The 14,867-nt window shown below is 40.7% G+C and overlaps 1 protein-coding gene across 6 annotated transcripts in view; it reads left to right on the forward strand.

Annotated features, from left to right (window-relative positions):
- LOC124717045 overlaps window positions 1–14,867 on the forward strand; it is a 127,525-nt gene that overhangs the window by 38,646 nt on the left and 74,012 nt on the right. For all 6 annotated transcript variants that reach the window (XM_047243707.1, XM_047243709.1, XM_047243706.1 and 3 more), the window contains one exon: window positions 6,997–7,116. In XM_047243707.1, coding sequence (XP_047099663.1) covers window positions 6,997–7,116 — 120 coding nt within the window. The remainder of the gene's footprint in view (window positions 1–6,996; window positions 7,117–14,867) is intronic.

Below are 14,867 nucleotides of genomic sequence, written 5' to 3' on the forward strand. Positions count from 1 at the left end.
ATTAGCGGAGATTGAGGCCTGGCGGATAGCGAGAAGAAAGGATATGCTGAAGGGCAAGTTCCCATCTCCGGAGTTCTGACAGGTTGGTGTTAGTGGGAAGTATCCAGATAACCCGGACGGTGTAACACTGTGCCAAGATGTGCTGGCCGTGCACCAAGGCATGTTTAGCCACAGGGTGATCCTCATTACCAACAAACACTGTCTGCCTGTGTCCATTCATGCGAATGGACAGTTTGTTGCTGGTCATTCCCACATAGAACGCTTCACAGTGTAGGCAGGTCAGTTGGTAAATCACGTGGGTGCTTTCACACGTGGCTCTGCCTTTGATCGTGTACACCTTCCGGGTTACAGGACTGGAATAGGTGGTGGTGGGAGGGTGCATGGGACAGGTTTTACACCGGGGGCGGTTACAGGGGTAGGAGCCAGAGGGTAGGGAAGGTGGTTTGGGGATTTCATAGGGATGAACTAAGAGGTTGCGAAGGTTAGATGGACGGCGGAAAGACACTCTTGGTGGAGTGGGGAGGATTTCATGAAGGATGGATCTCATTTCAGGGCAGGATTTGAGGAAGTCGTATCCCTGCTACCCAACAGATATTTCAAATACAAATTCTGGTGCTGCACAGCAAAGAAAGTACCACAGTCCTCAAGAATCACTTGCAGTCCTTACTGTAGTGCCAACCAAAGTATCATGTGAATCAGACAAATGACTTGTGGTAACAAACCTTTTGAAGGACATGGGCAGATGGGAAATTTGAGCATAATAACAGTCAACTGTACTCTCTACAATCCATTATAACAGACAACGCTACAAATGGCTATTGCCTCCGAACCCAGGTGGGAGTCGTCGATGGAGCAGCTACTGTCCCCGGCTTATGAGTGCCGAGAGCTGGAAACTGGTTATCCAGGTGGTGTGCTGCCTTGTGCTGTCGTGCATCATCTGTGACTTCCTCAAATCCTGCCCTGAAATGAGATCCATCCTTCATGAAATCCTCCCCACTCCACCAAGAGTGTCTTTCCGCCGTCCACCTAACCTTCGCAACCTCTTAGTTCATCCCTATGAAATCCCCAAACCACCTTCCCTACCCTCTGGCTCCTACCCCTGTAACCGCCCCCGGTGTAAAACCTGTCCCATGCACCCTCCCACCACCACCTATTCCAGTCCTGTAACCCGGAAGGTGTACACGATCAAAGGCAGAGCCACATGTGAAAGCACCCACGTGATTTACCAACTGACCTGCCTACACTGTGAAGCGTTCTATGTGGGAATGACCAGCAACAAACTGTCCATTCGCATGAATGGACACAGGCAGACAGTGTTTGTTGGTAATGAGGATCACCCTGTGGCTAAACATGCCTTGGTGCACGGCCAGCACATCTTGGCACAGTGTTACACCGTCCGGGTTATCTGGATACTTCCCACTAACACCAACCTGTCAGAACTCCGGAGATGGGAACTTGCCCTTCAGCATATCCTTTCTTCTCGCTATCCGCCAGGCCTCAATCTCCGCTAATTTCTAATTTCAATTTGCCGCCGCTCATACCTCACCTGTCTTTCAACTTCATCTTTGCCTCTGTACATCTGCCCCGACTGACATCTCTGCCCAAACTCTTTGCCTTTACAAATGTCTGCTTGTGTCTGTGTATGTGTGGATGGATATGTGTGTGTGTATGCGAGTGTATACCTGTCCTTTTTTCCCCCTAAGGTAAGTCTTTCCGCTCCCGGGATTGGAATGACTCCTTACCCTCTCCTTTAAAACCCACTTCCTTTCGTCTTCCCCTCTCCTTCCCTCTTTCCTGATGAGGCAACAATTTGTTGCGAAAGCTTGAATTTTGTGTGTATGTTTGTGTTTGTTTGTGTGTCTATCGACCTGCCAGCGTTTTTGTTCGGTAAGTCACCTCATCTTTGTATTTATATATAATTTTTCCCACGTGGAATGTTTCCTTCCATTATATATATATATATATATATATATATATATATATATATATATATATATATATATATATATATATATATATATTTATTCAGTGGACTGACCCAAAAAAGTGTAAAATGCAGGAAAGTGTGAAATTCAGGAAAACATTGGAAACACAACAAGCAAAAATGAACAAATTACTCTTACTGTCATTCTCTCTATATTGCTCAAAATACAAAATTAAAACAATTTAAATTTTTCCTTCAAAAAAATCTGATACAATTTCTTTCTAACAGAAATTGGCTGTACTCTTTTGTGAAACCACATTAAAGAGAGATTTATGGTCTAATGTCAGACTTATTATTGATATCATTACAAAATTATGGTTAATAAAATTTGAAACTCTATATTGGTTAAAACACTACAGTTGTCAGTCTGCGTAAACATAGAACTATAGGCATGAAATCTACAACTTGGTGTTGACAAGATGGTCACTTGGTTCAAGGATGACCTGGGTGAGAAAGAGGGCTGTAATTGTCATGTTACAGAGCTTCGTGAGGAGGAATGTTTACGCCTGTTATTAGCTTGTACCAACCTAAGACCGTGTATGTAGTATGGATTAGCATTTTGGACGTGGAAGTAACAGTGATTCGTGAAAGCCCATTATAGAGATGGCTGTCTTCAAATTAAAGCTGTTGTAACACAACACATTGAGCAGAAGGAAGGTTGCTACCAAAGTCATTATTGTCACATCATTATTAGCATAGTTTACCAATGTTCCAAACACTGCGAACCTACAATAAAAAGGCTGACTTTTAACAGAAATAAATTGCACTTTTTGCAAAAATCTATATGAAATTGTAAAGATCGTGATAATGTCAACATAAAATAATATAGAACCGTTAATGACAGGAAAGTATTGTATTGAGAGCATAGAACTTCTGTCAGGACTGACAAAAATGACTGGTAAAATTGGGAAACATAAAATGCTGAACTTAAAAATGGGGCTTTACTGTGTACATAACTTTTTGTTGTAGCAATTTTATTTTAATTGGTGAACTGTCAGTGTTTGAACCGAATGGAAGTCAAAGATAAAAACGCGTGCTAATTGTTAATCTCTTGTCTGATGTGTGGCCAACATGTAATAAAATCCAACTGTAACTCCCGGTTGGTGGAATACTGATTAAATTGAGATTGAAGATGATTTTGTCCAGTCGGGAATTTCTCAACTACTAAGAGACAAATATGTAGCTTATTCATAACACACATAATGACCTAGCTCTCACAGTCACAGCCTTCTCAAAATCCATGTAGATAATGTTGACTTCTACATTATATTCATATGTTTTTTCTCCTGTATTTGTTTCAGTATGAATATCTGGTCCACAGCTGATCTGTTATGCCTAAAGCCTCACTGATGATCACCCAATATGACTTCCATATTAGGCACTATTCTATAGTATAGAATTCCGGATAAAATTTGTATACTACATTCAACAGTGTGATCCTTCTGTAGTAAGAGCAATATGCTTTGTCACTTTATAAGAAGGAACATGTCGGTATAGGTTTAAAATAATTGGCTGCAAGAATAAAGAGCAAGGCAAAAGCTTGATTATGGTAAGCAGGCTCAAATGTATAACTGGCTGTGCATAGGTGAAGGGCCTTGGGACAGTACAGACAGCTGTATCAAAAGAGCACAACAGTGTTCTTGTTACTGGGGTTCAGAGTCATGTAAAAAATTGCAAATGGCACCGTGCTTGCCTTTTGACTAAAAATACAAATAATTGGTATTGCAGTCAAAAGATGGCAATGTTGGTTTTTTTATTTTTTCTGCAATATTCATTTCTTTCTTCTTGTTTATATACACTACTGGCCATCAAAATTGCTACACCAAGAAGAAATGCAGATGATAAACGGGTATTCATTGGACACATATATTATACTAGAATTGACATGTGATTACATTTTCACGCAATTTGGGTGCATAGATCCTGAGAAATCAGTACCCAGAACAACCACCTCTGGTTGTAATAACGGCCTTGATACATTTGTGCATTGAGTCAAACAGAGCTTGGATGGTGTGTACAGGTACAGCTGCCCATGCAGCTTCAACACGATACCACAGTTCATCAAGAGTAGTGACTGGCATATTGTGACAAGCCAGTTGCTCGGCCACCATTGACCAGACATTTTCAGTTGGTGAGAGATCTGGAGAATGTGCTGGCAAGGGCAGCAGTCGCACATTTTCTGCATCCAGAAAGGTCAGTACAGGACCTGCAACATGTGGTCGTGCATTATCCTGCTGCTGAAATGTAGGGTTTCACAGGGATCGAACGAAGGGTAGAGCCACGGGTCGTAACACATCTGAAATGTAACATCCACTGTTCAAAATGCCGTCAATGCGAACAAGAGGCAACCGAGACGTGTAACCCCATACCATCACGTGCGGTGATACGCCAGTATGGCGATGATGATTACACACTTCCAATGTGTGTTCACCGCGATGTCGCCAAACACGGATGCGACCATCATGATGCTGTAAACAGAACCTGGATTCATCTGAAAAAATGACGTTTTGCCATTCGTGCACCTAGGTTCGTCGTTGAGTACACCATCGCAGGCACTCCTGTCTGTGATACAGCCTCAAGGGTAACTGCAGCCATGGTCACCGAGCTGAGAGTCCATGCTGCTACAAACGTTGTTGAACTGTTTGTGCAGATGGTTGTTGTCTTGCAAACGTCCCCATCTGTTGACGCAGGGATCAAGACGTGGCTGCACGATCCGTTACAGCCATGCGGATAAGATGACTGTAATACGAGGCCGTTGGGATCCAGCACGGCGTTCCTTGTTACCCTCCTGACCCCACCGATTCCATATTCTTCTAACAGTCATTGGATCTCGACCAACTCGAGCAGCAATGTCGCGATATGATAAACCACAATCATGATAGGCTACAATCCGACCTTTATCAGAGTTGGAAACATGATGGTATGCATTTCTCCTCCTTACATGAGGCATCACAACGATGTTACACCAGGCAATGCCGGTCAACTGCTGTTTGTGTATGAGAAATCGGTTGGAAACTTTCCTCATGTCAGCACGTTGTAGGTGTCGCCACTGGCGCCAGCCTTGTGTGAATGCTCTGAAAAGCTAATCATTTGCATATCACAGCATCTTCTTCCTGTCGGTTAAATTTCGCATCTGTAGCACGTAATCTTCGTGGTGTAGCAATTTTAATGGCCAGTAGTGTAAAAACTCTGCATATTGAACTGGTTAATGTAACTTTTCTTTTCAAATTATGTTCCAACAGTATTTTATTTTATTAATGAAAAACATCCTATAATGAGTGACATTACATATAGACACACAAAGCCAGCTTACAAAACTCAAAACAATGAGTTACAACATTTTGAAAACCACCAGCAATAAAATCCCGGTATACTCGTGCACTGGACTTTGACTAAAATATCCTGAAACTTGAAGTCATTGTTTAGTTTCTCTGTATCTGTGAAGTCCAATTGTGTATTTCACAATGGCTTCCTGTGAATATAAATCCTGAAAGAGCTGATTGCAGTACAGTGTATGTATTTATCTTGTACCATTGGTGAGCACTTGTCGCTAAACTGACAAAATGTTGTCAGTTCATCTCTGATGACGTAAGATCACATTCTTCTTCACTTTCTGAGCTGCTAAATTCAATTTCAGACTCAGGATAACTATAGTAATCCTTTTTTTTGTTTTTTTTTTGAAAGCATTGCCCTAACAACAGTATAGGGGAGAGTCTGAAAGCATGCATTTTGTTGTCTAGTATCCAAAGTTGCACACAGTGAATGTGGTATCTAATGCCAACCACCTCAACCAAAACATGACAACAAGGCTTCAAATGTAGTAGCAGACACACTCACATGTGACTGTCAATGCTGAAATGGATATAAACTGGTTTTTATTTTTTCGAGGGTCTCTTCTTACGTAGCCTGAGGGATTTTAAGTTTCTGTCAAGATGACCAAAACGAGGTAACCCAGGGTTATTAACTATATTATAAAGCATTCTCAGATGGATTTCAAAGCCACTGTGTCACAGTTTTAGAATCTACAACTTCATCTCATTTTCTGGGCTTTTACGTAAAATAAACTTTAGAAACGAACCACGAACCACGTGGAACAACTTTTATGCGTGGCACTTATCATTATGAATTTTTAAATGTGTCGATAAGCAGTTTATTTATAGTATGGGTACAGTGTATGTAGGTAATTGTTAAATTATGCAGAATGACTTCATATAGCATGATGGCTAATGGAACGGACACTGCTGAAAAGCCTGCTTCGGCCCCTCTACATATTTCCTCTCTCTTTGCTGCTGCCTTTTATTTTGAGTGCGCCCTCCAGTCCATAACAATACATTTCTCTCTCTCTCTCTCTCTCTCTCTCTCTCTCTCTCTCTCACACACACACACACACACACACACACACACACACACACACACACACAGAGAGAGAGAGAGAGAGAGAGAGAGAGAGAGAGAGAGAGAGAGAGAGAAATTCCAGACATGGCGTGTCTCTGTGGTTGGCTGATACTCACAGCTTTAGTTGGTTTTTTGATTAGAAGTCCATATCACACCCGTAAGTGTAAAAAACTCAGATTCTAAACTTCCCCTTTTTCGGGCACGTGGAAAAGGCTTAGCTTTGAAAACATTTAGTGCACCAAAATCACTCTTGGTCATTTTTACTTGTCTCCTCCTTCCTTTTGATTCCATCCAGTCCTCCTCTTCATCCACCATAAATTCAAAAGCTTGTCACCCAGTTTTATGACTTCATTGTTAATTTGCTCAATAAGAACTCTGTGGTGATTACACAAAAGTTTAGTTTGATTATATTTATGCCTTATTTTTGTGTGACTGCTCTGTAAAGTTAGTGGGTTATTTTTTTTACCCAGGAGTATTCATTCATTTTATTTACTCTTTGAGATTACTTTACCATTTTATTGAGAGCAATTTATGAACTGTCTTATCACTTCAAAGTCTCGTCACAGTGAAGTGAAAGGAAGCGGTTACAATTTTATTCCCATTTATATGTTTTTCAGATGATGCCACCATCCCAACCAAGGTCTTCAAAAATGACATTTGTAGGTTGATTGATTTGCCAGAGCGCCATACGGATCCTGGATCAGAGACTGAATTTTCATTTCAGGAAGAAGAAACAGGTACGACTTCACTTCATTTACATTCATATTTTGTAGTTTAGAGGGATGAGCATTGGCCATTTCTCACAGCAGCATGTGATGTGACTTTAAAGATATTTTGTGTGTCCACTGGCAATAATTGACTGAGTTGCCATGGCTTCTACAGTTATGACACAGCAGATAGTTTGAAGATGTAGAAGATGCTTTCAGTGCTGTAAGAACACTACGTGTACTGCATTGTGGTGTAGATGTTGCAAATGTGTGTCACAGTACATAAAATGTTTCTTTGTGAAGCAACCACCACTACTTATTGTTACTGTCTGTGGTTTCACCGTCAAAATTTATCGTCTTCAAAATAAAACTGTTATGATTGATGCCAATTTACATTTTTTTCCACTTACAGATCTTCTAAGTTACTGTAACTGAGTCCCTGCAAACTTTTCCCTCCAGTATTTATAAGGCGCATAAAATGGGTAAAAAACATTGAGACAGTAGAATCGGTGTATCTTGAGATAAGTGTGAAATATGTATATGTCAACAAAATGACCTGATTTGATGCATAGGAGGTAAGAAACTGCTGCACGATTGATATCTTTACACCTATCTCAGGAAAGAAGTATCTCACTGTTCAGTGCTTACACAGCTGTCAGTAATACAATAGCAGGCCTGTGCCTTTTGTTGAGATCTGGCATCCACTTTCTGTTTCTTTCTTTTCTGTCAGCATTTAAGAACAGAGCAGTGCATTTAACTTACTCTTTCATTTGTGTGTTATGATCTGCCATTAACAACACTGTAGCCTGTGGGTAAAAAGTTTAGATGCAAAATGATCTACAAAGAATACACTTTGATTCCTGGCATCATATACAAGTTGAAATTGATTCACTACAAATAAATTTTGCTTACTGTGTACAAAGGTAATAAGATTGCAGATGTACTGTGATGGAACCCTTAATATACTTGGATTTTTTTTAGGAGTGCAACTCGGTTTTCTTCACTTCATGTTTTGGGTATTTCTGATGATGGTTTTTTTGATGTCTTAATATTACAGACATATTGTTTGAAGAATGGAAAAGAAAATTGAGAATGCGCTAGGTGACGATCAGTTTGGCTTTAGGAAAAGTAAAGGGACGAGAGAGGCATTTCTGATGTTACGGCTAATAATGGAACCAAGGCTAAAGAAAAATCTAGACACTTTCTTAGGATTTGTCGACCTGGAAACAGCGTTCGACAATATAAAATGGTGCAAGCTGTTCGAGATTCTGAAAAAAGTAGGGGTAAGCTATAGGGAGAGATGGGCCATATGCAATATGTACAACAACCAAGAGGGAATAAGAAGAGTGGATGATCAAGAACGAAGTGCTCGTATTAAGAAGGGTGCAAGACAAGGCTGTAGCCTTTCGCCCCCTACTCTTCAATCTGTACATCGAGGAAGCAATTATGTAAATAAAAGAAAAGTTCAGGAGTGGAATTAAAATGCAAGGCGATAGGATATCAATGATGCGATTCGCTGATGACATTGCTATCCTGAGTGAAAGTGAAGAAGAATTAAATGATCTGCTGAACGGAATGAACAGTCTAATGAGTACACAGTATGGTTTGAGAGTAAATCGGAGAAAGATGAAGGTAATGAGAAGTAGTAGAAATGAGAACAGCGAGAAACTTAACATCAGGATTGATGGTCACGAAGTCAATGAAGTTAAGGAATTCTGCTACCTAGGCAGTAAAATAACCAATGACGGACGGAGCAAGGAGGACATCAAAAGCAGACTCGCTATGGCAAAAAAGGCATTTCTGGCCAAGAGAAGTCTACTAATATCAAATACCGGCCTTAGAGGAAGAAATTTCTGAGGATGTATGTCTGGAGTACAGCATTGTATGGTAGTGAAACATGGACTGTGGGAAAACCAGAACAGAAGAGAATCGAAGCATTTGAGATGTGGTGCTATAGACGAATGTTGAAAATTAGGTGGACTGATAAGGTAAGGAATGAAGAGGTTCTACGCAGAATCGGAGAGGAAAGGAATATGTGGAAAACTCTGATAAGGAGAAGGGACAGGATGATAGGACATCTGCTAAGACATGAAGGAATGACTTCCATGGTACTAGAGGGAGCTGTAGAGGGCAAAAACTGTAGAGGAAGACAGAGATTGGAATACGTCAAGCAAATAATTGAGGATGTAGGTTGCAAGTGCTACTCTGAGATGAAGAGGTTAGCACAGGAAAGGAATTCGTATTGGGCCGCATCAAATCAGTCAGTAGACTGATGACCAAAAAAAAAAGAAGAAGAAAGAAAAGTTTGAGCTATGCCGAAGTTTAATTCCATATCTTATTACAGATGCAAAGTACATGTAATATATTACTTACATTTACAAGACTACTTGGCAATTGACACTCGTGTGCCTGACAGAGGATTCATCAAACCACTTTCATACTATTTCTCTAGTGTCCTGCTCTCGAACAGTGTGCAGGAAAAATGAATACTTACATTTTTTTCTGCAAGCTCTGATTTCTCTTATTTTATTAGGATGAACATTTCTCCCTATGCAGGTTGGTGTCAACAAAATAGTTTCACATTTGGAAGATAAAATTGGTGATTGATCTTTAGTGAAAAGATGTTGCCACAATGAAAAATTCCGTAGTTTTAACGATTGACACCCAAATTCGTGTATCATATCTATGACACTCTCTCTGCTATTTCATCATAGTACAAAATGAGCTGCCCATCTTGAACTTTATGGGTGTCCTTTCCTTACGTTCTTGCTGATAGTATTGTATATCATCATCATTACAAATGCTGGGCTATTTAATTTATTTGTGAAGTGTTGTATATGCGAGGCCTGTGACATATTTTTCTCCAGGTGCATTCCTAGGATTTTCATGACCATTTTGCTTCCTGGTTTTTGTAATGGCCTTGCCAAAGTGGTAACACAGGTCCCCGTCAGGTCACCAAAGTTAAGCTCTGTAGGCTTGGGCTATCACTTGGGTCTCGTAAATTGACATACGGCCGGGAGAGTGGTATGCTGACCACATGCCCCTCCATATCCGTATCCAGTGACGCCTGTGGGCTGAGGATAACATGCCATCCGATCGGTACTGTAGGGTCTTCGTGACCTGTTCGGTTGGAGTTCAGTTTTTTAAATCGTTGTTTTTGTGGTGAATTTGAACATCATTTAACTTGACTTGGTTTTTTTTTAAACTGTCGTAACTTAGTTTTTTCGATGTTTAATTTGAAGTAATTTAGATTAAAGCAGTTCCCTAATTTTTCTCGAGTATTTAAGATAGTTTGGGGACTTTGGTACATACTATTAGTGTCAGTGATTTCAGATTCGTCATTTGCTAATAAAACTGTGTGACAGTCAATATTAAGGAAAAAAAATGGGAGATATAACTGAGCTTTAAGGAATTCTTTGTGAAATGAAATGGTTTTGCATTCTGAACCACAGTTCCCACTCCCTGATGTTATAACCACTTCTTGTCTTCAGTTTGTTAGGTGGGACCTAAACTGTTCTATTAGAGTGCCCCTAATGCCTTATTTTTTCGAGTTTAGAGAGTAGCAAGCAGTGGTTCACACTATCGAAGGCTGTCAGTAGGTCACAAGAATTTTTTGTGCCATGTAGGCAGTTGTCTCGAGAGGAGCTAATTTTGTCTACAAAGTGGTTGATAGCAGGTATTGTGCTATTGCCTTTTTGAAACCCATACTGATTATTTGAATTTTTTTTTTAAATTTTTGTGTGAAATTTTGAGTTTATATTGTGAGTCCCTTTTCAAATATTTTTGATGGTGGTGGAAGTAAAGGTATTGGGTGATAGTTTCTCATAAATTCTTTTGTGCTGTTTTTGAGTAGTGATTTAACTATTTCATAATTCAGAGTATCTATAAAACAACATCAAAGACTTATTAACTATTGCAGATAGTGGTTGTGCAGATTATTTTAGAGACTGTGTGTAACACTTTTGTTGTTATTCCATCCCACCTGCTGATCTTTCTTTTTAGTGACAGTATCATATTATTTACATCTTTCGTAGTAATTTTGCTGAATTTCCTGAGAGAAAATTGCTCAGTGCCAAAGAAATTAACCTTATCTGTGTAATCTTGTACATTAATATTTGATTTTTTTTTACATTTGTAAAGAATTCATTAAACAGTGCTGAAATTTGAGCATGATTTTAAGAGTTTGGCCCTTTGTCTTGATTTTGGAAATATTGGGACCTCTAGCTATAGTGCATGTTTCAGCTTTGATCGCTGACTAAAATGTCTTTGATTTGTTCTTACTACCCAAGAGAAATGTATTATTTGCCGGTTCTTTTGTGCCTTTCTGAAAATATTTTTGTAGCTTTTATATAGACAACAAAGTTGGGACTTTAGCTGTGTTTTAGTTCCCTGTGTCGCTGTCTTTTCTAACAGTTAATGTTTTTATTCCTTCAGCAACCCTCTTTACTTCATTTGCTACTTCTTTATGCTGTACAGCAAGAGGGGAAGCATCATTAAAAAGTGAGCTGGAAGTTTTCCAAGAATTTAGACAAAATTTCAAATACTGTACTGTGTTCTGTAGTACAGTCTGTTATTTTACCTGTGATGGAATAAGTTCATATTTTTTTGTAAAACTGCCATTTGGTGCTGGCTTTTTTTTTTTTTTTAAAGCAAGGTTCCATTGTTGGTCACTCCATAAATAGGCACAATGATCAGGCAGTCCTAAATCTAAACAAAAATTATTTTTCTCGGTATAAGTAACATTTGTTAAAATATTTTCTTTATATATTGTTGATGGTTTGTTTACTCGAGTAAAATCAGTGAAATTAGCATAAAAACTCAATTTTTGAATAGTCGATGAATTTTGCCGAGCTATTTGTTGTGACTTGGCAAGACAGCCAAGCCACTAGGAGGTGAAGCCGAAAGGCACGCGTTCAAGCTCACGCAGGCTGGCGTGAGGTCTGGAGCAGTTAAAGGATTTGAGTCTAGCAAATAAAGTACGTAGCTGTTGGAATACTTAACTTTAATCCATAATTTGTGAACATCGGTCTGACGGTACATGCATCACAAGATAAATAGCAATTGATAATGGCGCCTTGCTAGGTCGTAGCAAATGACGTAGCTGAAGGCTATGCTAACTATTGTCTCGGCTAATGAGAGCGTAATTTGTCAGTGAACCATTGCTAGCAAAGTCGGCTGTACAACTGGGGCGAGTGCTAGGACGTCTCTCTAGACCTGCCGTGTGGCGGCGCCCGGTGTGCAATCACTGACAGTGGCGACACGCAGGCCCGACGTATACTACCGGACCGCGGCCGATTTAAAGGCTACCACCTAGCAAGTGTGGTGTCTGGCAGTGACACCACACTATTGACTTCAATAACTAAATCTGTGTTGGAATCAGTAACTATTATGACTCTTTCATTGGCTTATGTTTTAAGTTTCTGCAATAGCCACTGGAATTTTGATGAAAGTGGTTCCATTATTTCCACACCTGGAATTCTGTATACAGATAAAATTACAATATTTTGCCTCAACTCTTCACAGCAATTTCCAGATAAGTGTTCTTCATTAATACAACCAAAATTCTATCTTACTTTACATTCCACTGGTAGTATTATGAAAAGGATAGATTGATACTCACTATATAAGGAGATACTGAGTCACAGACAGGCACGCAAAAAGACTGCTGTACATGTGAGCTCTTGGCTAAGAGGACTGCTTCTATCATAGAAACCAAACTCACATTCATGTAAGCACAACTTGCACACACATGACCACTCTCTCAGGTAACTGAGGCTGGACTGTTGAGCAACTGTACCTGCTAGGCAAAGGAATTTGAGTGGTGAATGTAAGGAAGAGTTTGGGGTTGGGAGGGTGTAGTGATGCTTGTGGGAATATACAGTGACATGTTGGGGACAGAGTAGGGCTGCTAGGCATAGTGGGGAGGTTTTAGGTGGGGGGGAGTGTAAAAGAGAGGTAGATGAGGGGAAAGAAAGAGACAGACTAGTGTGTGCGTTGGAGGGATAGAAGGCTATGTAATGCTGGAGTGGGAGCAAGGAATGGGATAGGTGTGTGAATAACAGGGACCATGGGGCGGAGGGGGGGGGGGTGAAGAGTGGAAGATGGGTTACAGGAACGTAAGATATATTGCAGCCTGTGCCATCTGGATCCTTCCTAGCAACACCAGCTTTTCTGAGTTCTGTGGGTCGGAACTCTCCACGCAACATATCTCACATTCGCAGAACCCCCCCTTCCCTGTCCACAGCCTTCACTAGTCCCTGTCCTTCACTCAGCTATCCCCTTTCCTGCTCCCCCTCCAGCACTATATGGCCTTCTGTTCCTCCAACACACCCACCAGTCCTTTTCTCCTCCTCTCCTGCTCCCCTTTTCCATTTTCCCCGTCCTCAAACCTTGCAACTGCACCTAACAGTCATATGCTGTCGTCACCACGTCCTTGAATGCTTCTTCCTCAATCAGCACTATGTCGTCCCAGCCTCTACCCTGCTATCCCTCCCCCTTCCCACCCCAGCCTCCTGCTTACCCCAACTACCCACGCAAGGTTGCTTCATCGATCAAGTGCAGTTGTTTGCAGTTTGAGCTCAGTGGTCAGAAACGGTGGTCACATGTGTGTATATTGTGAATGTGTGTGTGTGTGTGTGTGTGTGTGTGTGTGTTTTATACGTTACAAGGCGACCTTTTGGCCAAAATCCCACCCTTAAAGCAATCTTTCTGGGTGTCTGTCTGCAACTCAGCATCTCTTCTGTATGGTGAACAGCAATGTATCCTTTTCATAATATTGTCATTATTCCATCTTGGATTTTCCATTGTTTTATATTCCACTAACTTTTTACTCATCAATCTTCTGTGCAGTATACCAATTACAGTTAACTCTTATGCAATGTACAAATTTTTTGCCATACAGATCAGATTTTGCACTCCATTTAAGATGTAAGAGTTTGTCCTTACAACAATGGAAACACTTTTGTTGTCATTGCAATTTACCTGTGGAAGTTCATGTTATTTTGTTGTCTGCCCATTTTTGAAGTGATCATGTAATTGACGCATACTTATTCACCCAGGGATATCTATTTTAACATTTGAACAATGGAAATTCCCAGTTGGAATATCAGAAATGTAGGAAAAGATGGATTACTGGACTTTCAAAAAATAAGGAAGAGATAGATTACTACATTCTGGAATGATGACATGATAAGTTGCAGAGATGCACAATTAACACACACACACACACACACACACACACACACACACACACACACACACACACACACACACACAAGCTTTCGGCCACAGACTTCGTTAGAAAAAGAAATACACACCATTCATTTACACAAATAAGCACACCTCAAGCACACATAGCCCTAACTGCAGCAGCTCGGACCGGAATGCAACTGTCACATGGAATGGAAGTAGCAATCTGGAGGGGCGGGGAAGTGGAAGGGGCAGCAGTGTATGGGTTGGCGAGGGAGGGGGGTAGGGGCGCTGTTTGGCAGAATGCTCAGGGACTAGAATGCCAACAGGTGCAGCGACAGGAGGTTGTGGGGCAGGTAAGTGGGGAAAATGGAGTGAAAAAGCAGAGGAGTCGGCAAAGATGGGTGGGGACCAGAGACTGTCTCATAAGCATAAATCTCATTTGTGCAGTTCATGAAATCTGGTGGTGGCGGGGAGGATCCAGATAGCTCGGGTAGTGAAGCAACCATTGAAATTAACCATGTTATGTTCAGCAGCATGTTGTACCACAGGGTGGTCCACTTTGCTCCTGGCTACTGTTTTCTGGTGGCTGT

This window comes from Schistocerca piceifrons, chromosome 9 (genome assembly GCF_021461385.2).
Source record: "Schistocerca piceifrons isolate TAMUIC-IGC-003096 chromosome 9, iqSchPice1.1, whole genome shotgun sequence".
NCBI lineage: Eukaryota > Metazoa > Arthropoda > Insecta > Orthoptera > Acrididae > Schistocerca > Schistocerca piceifrons.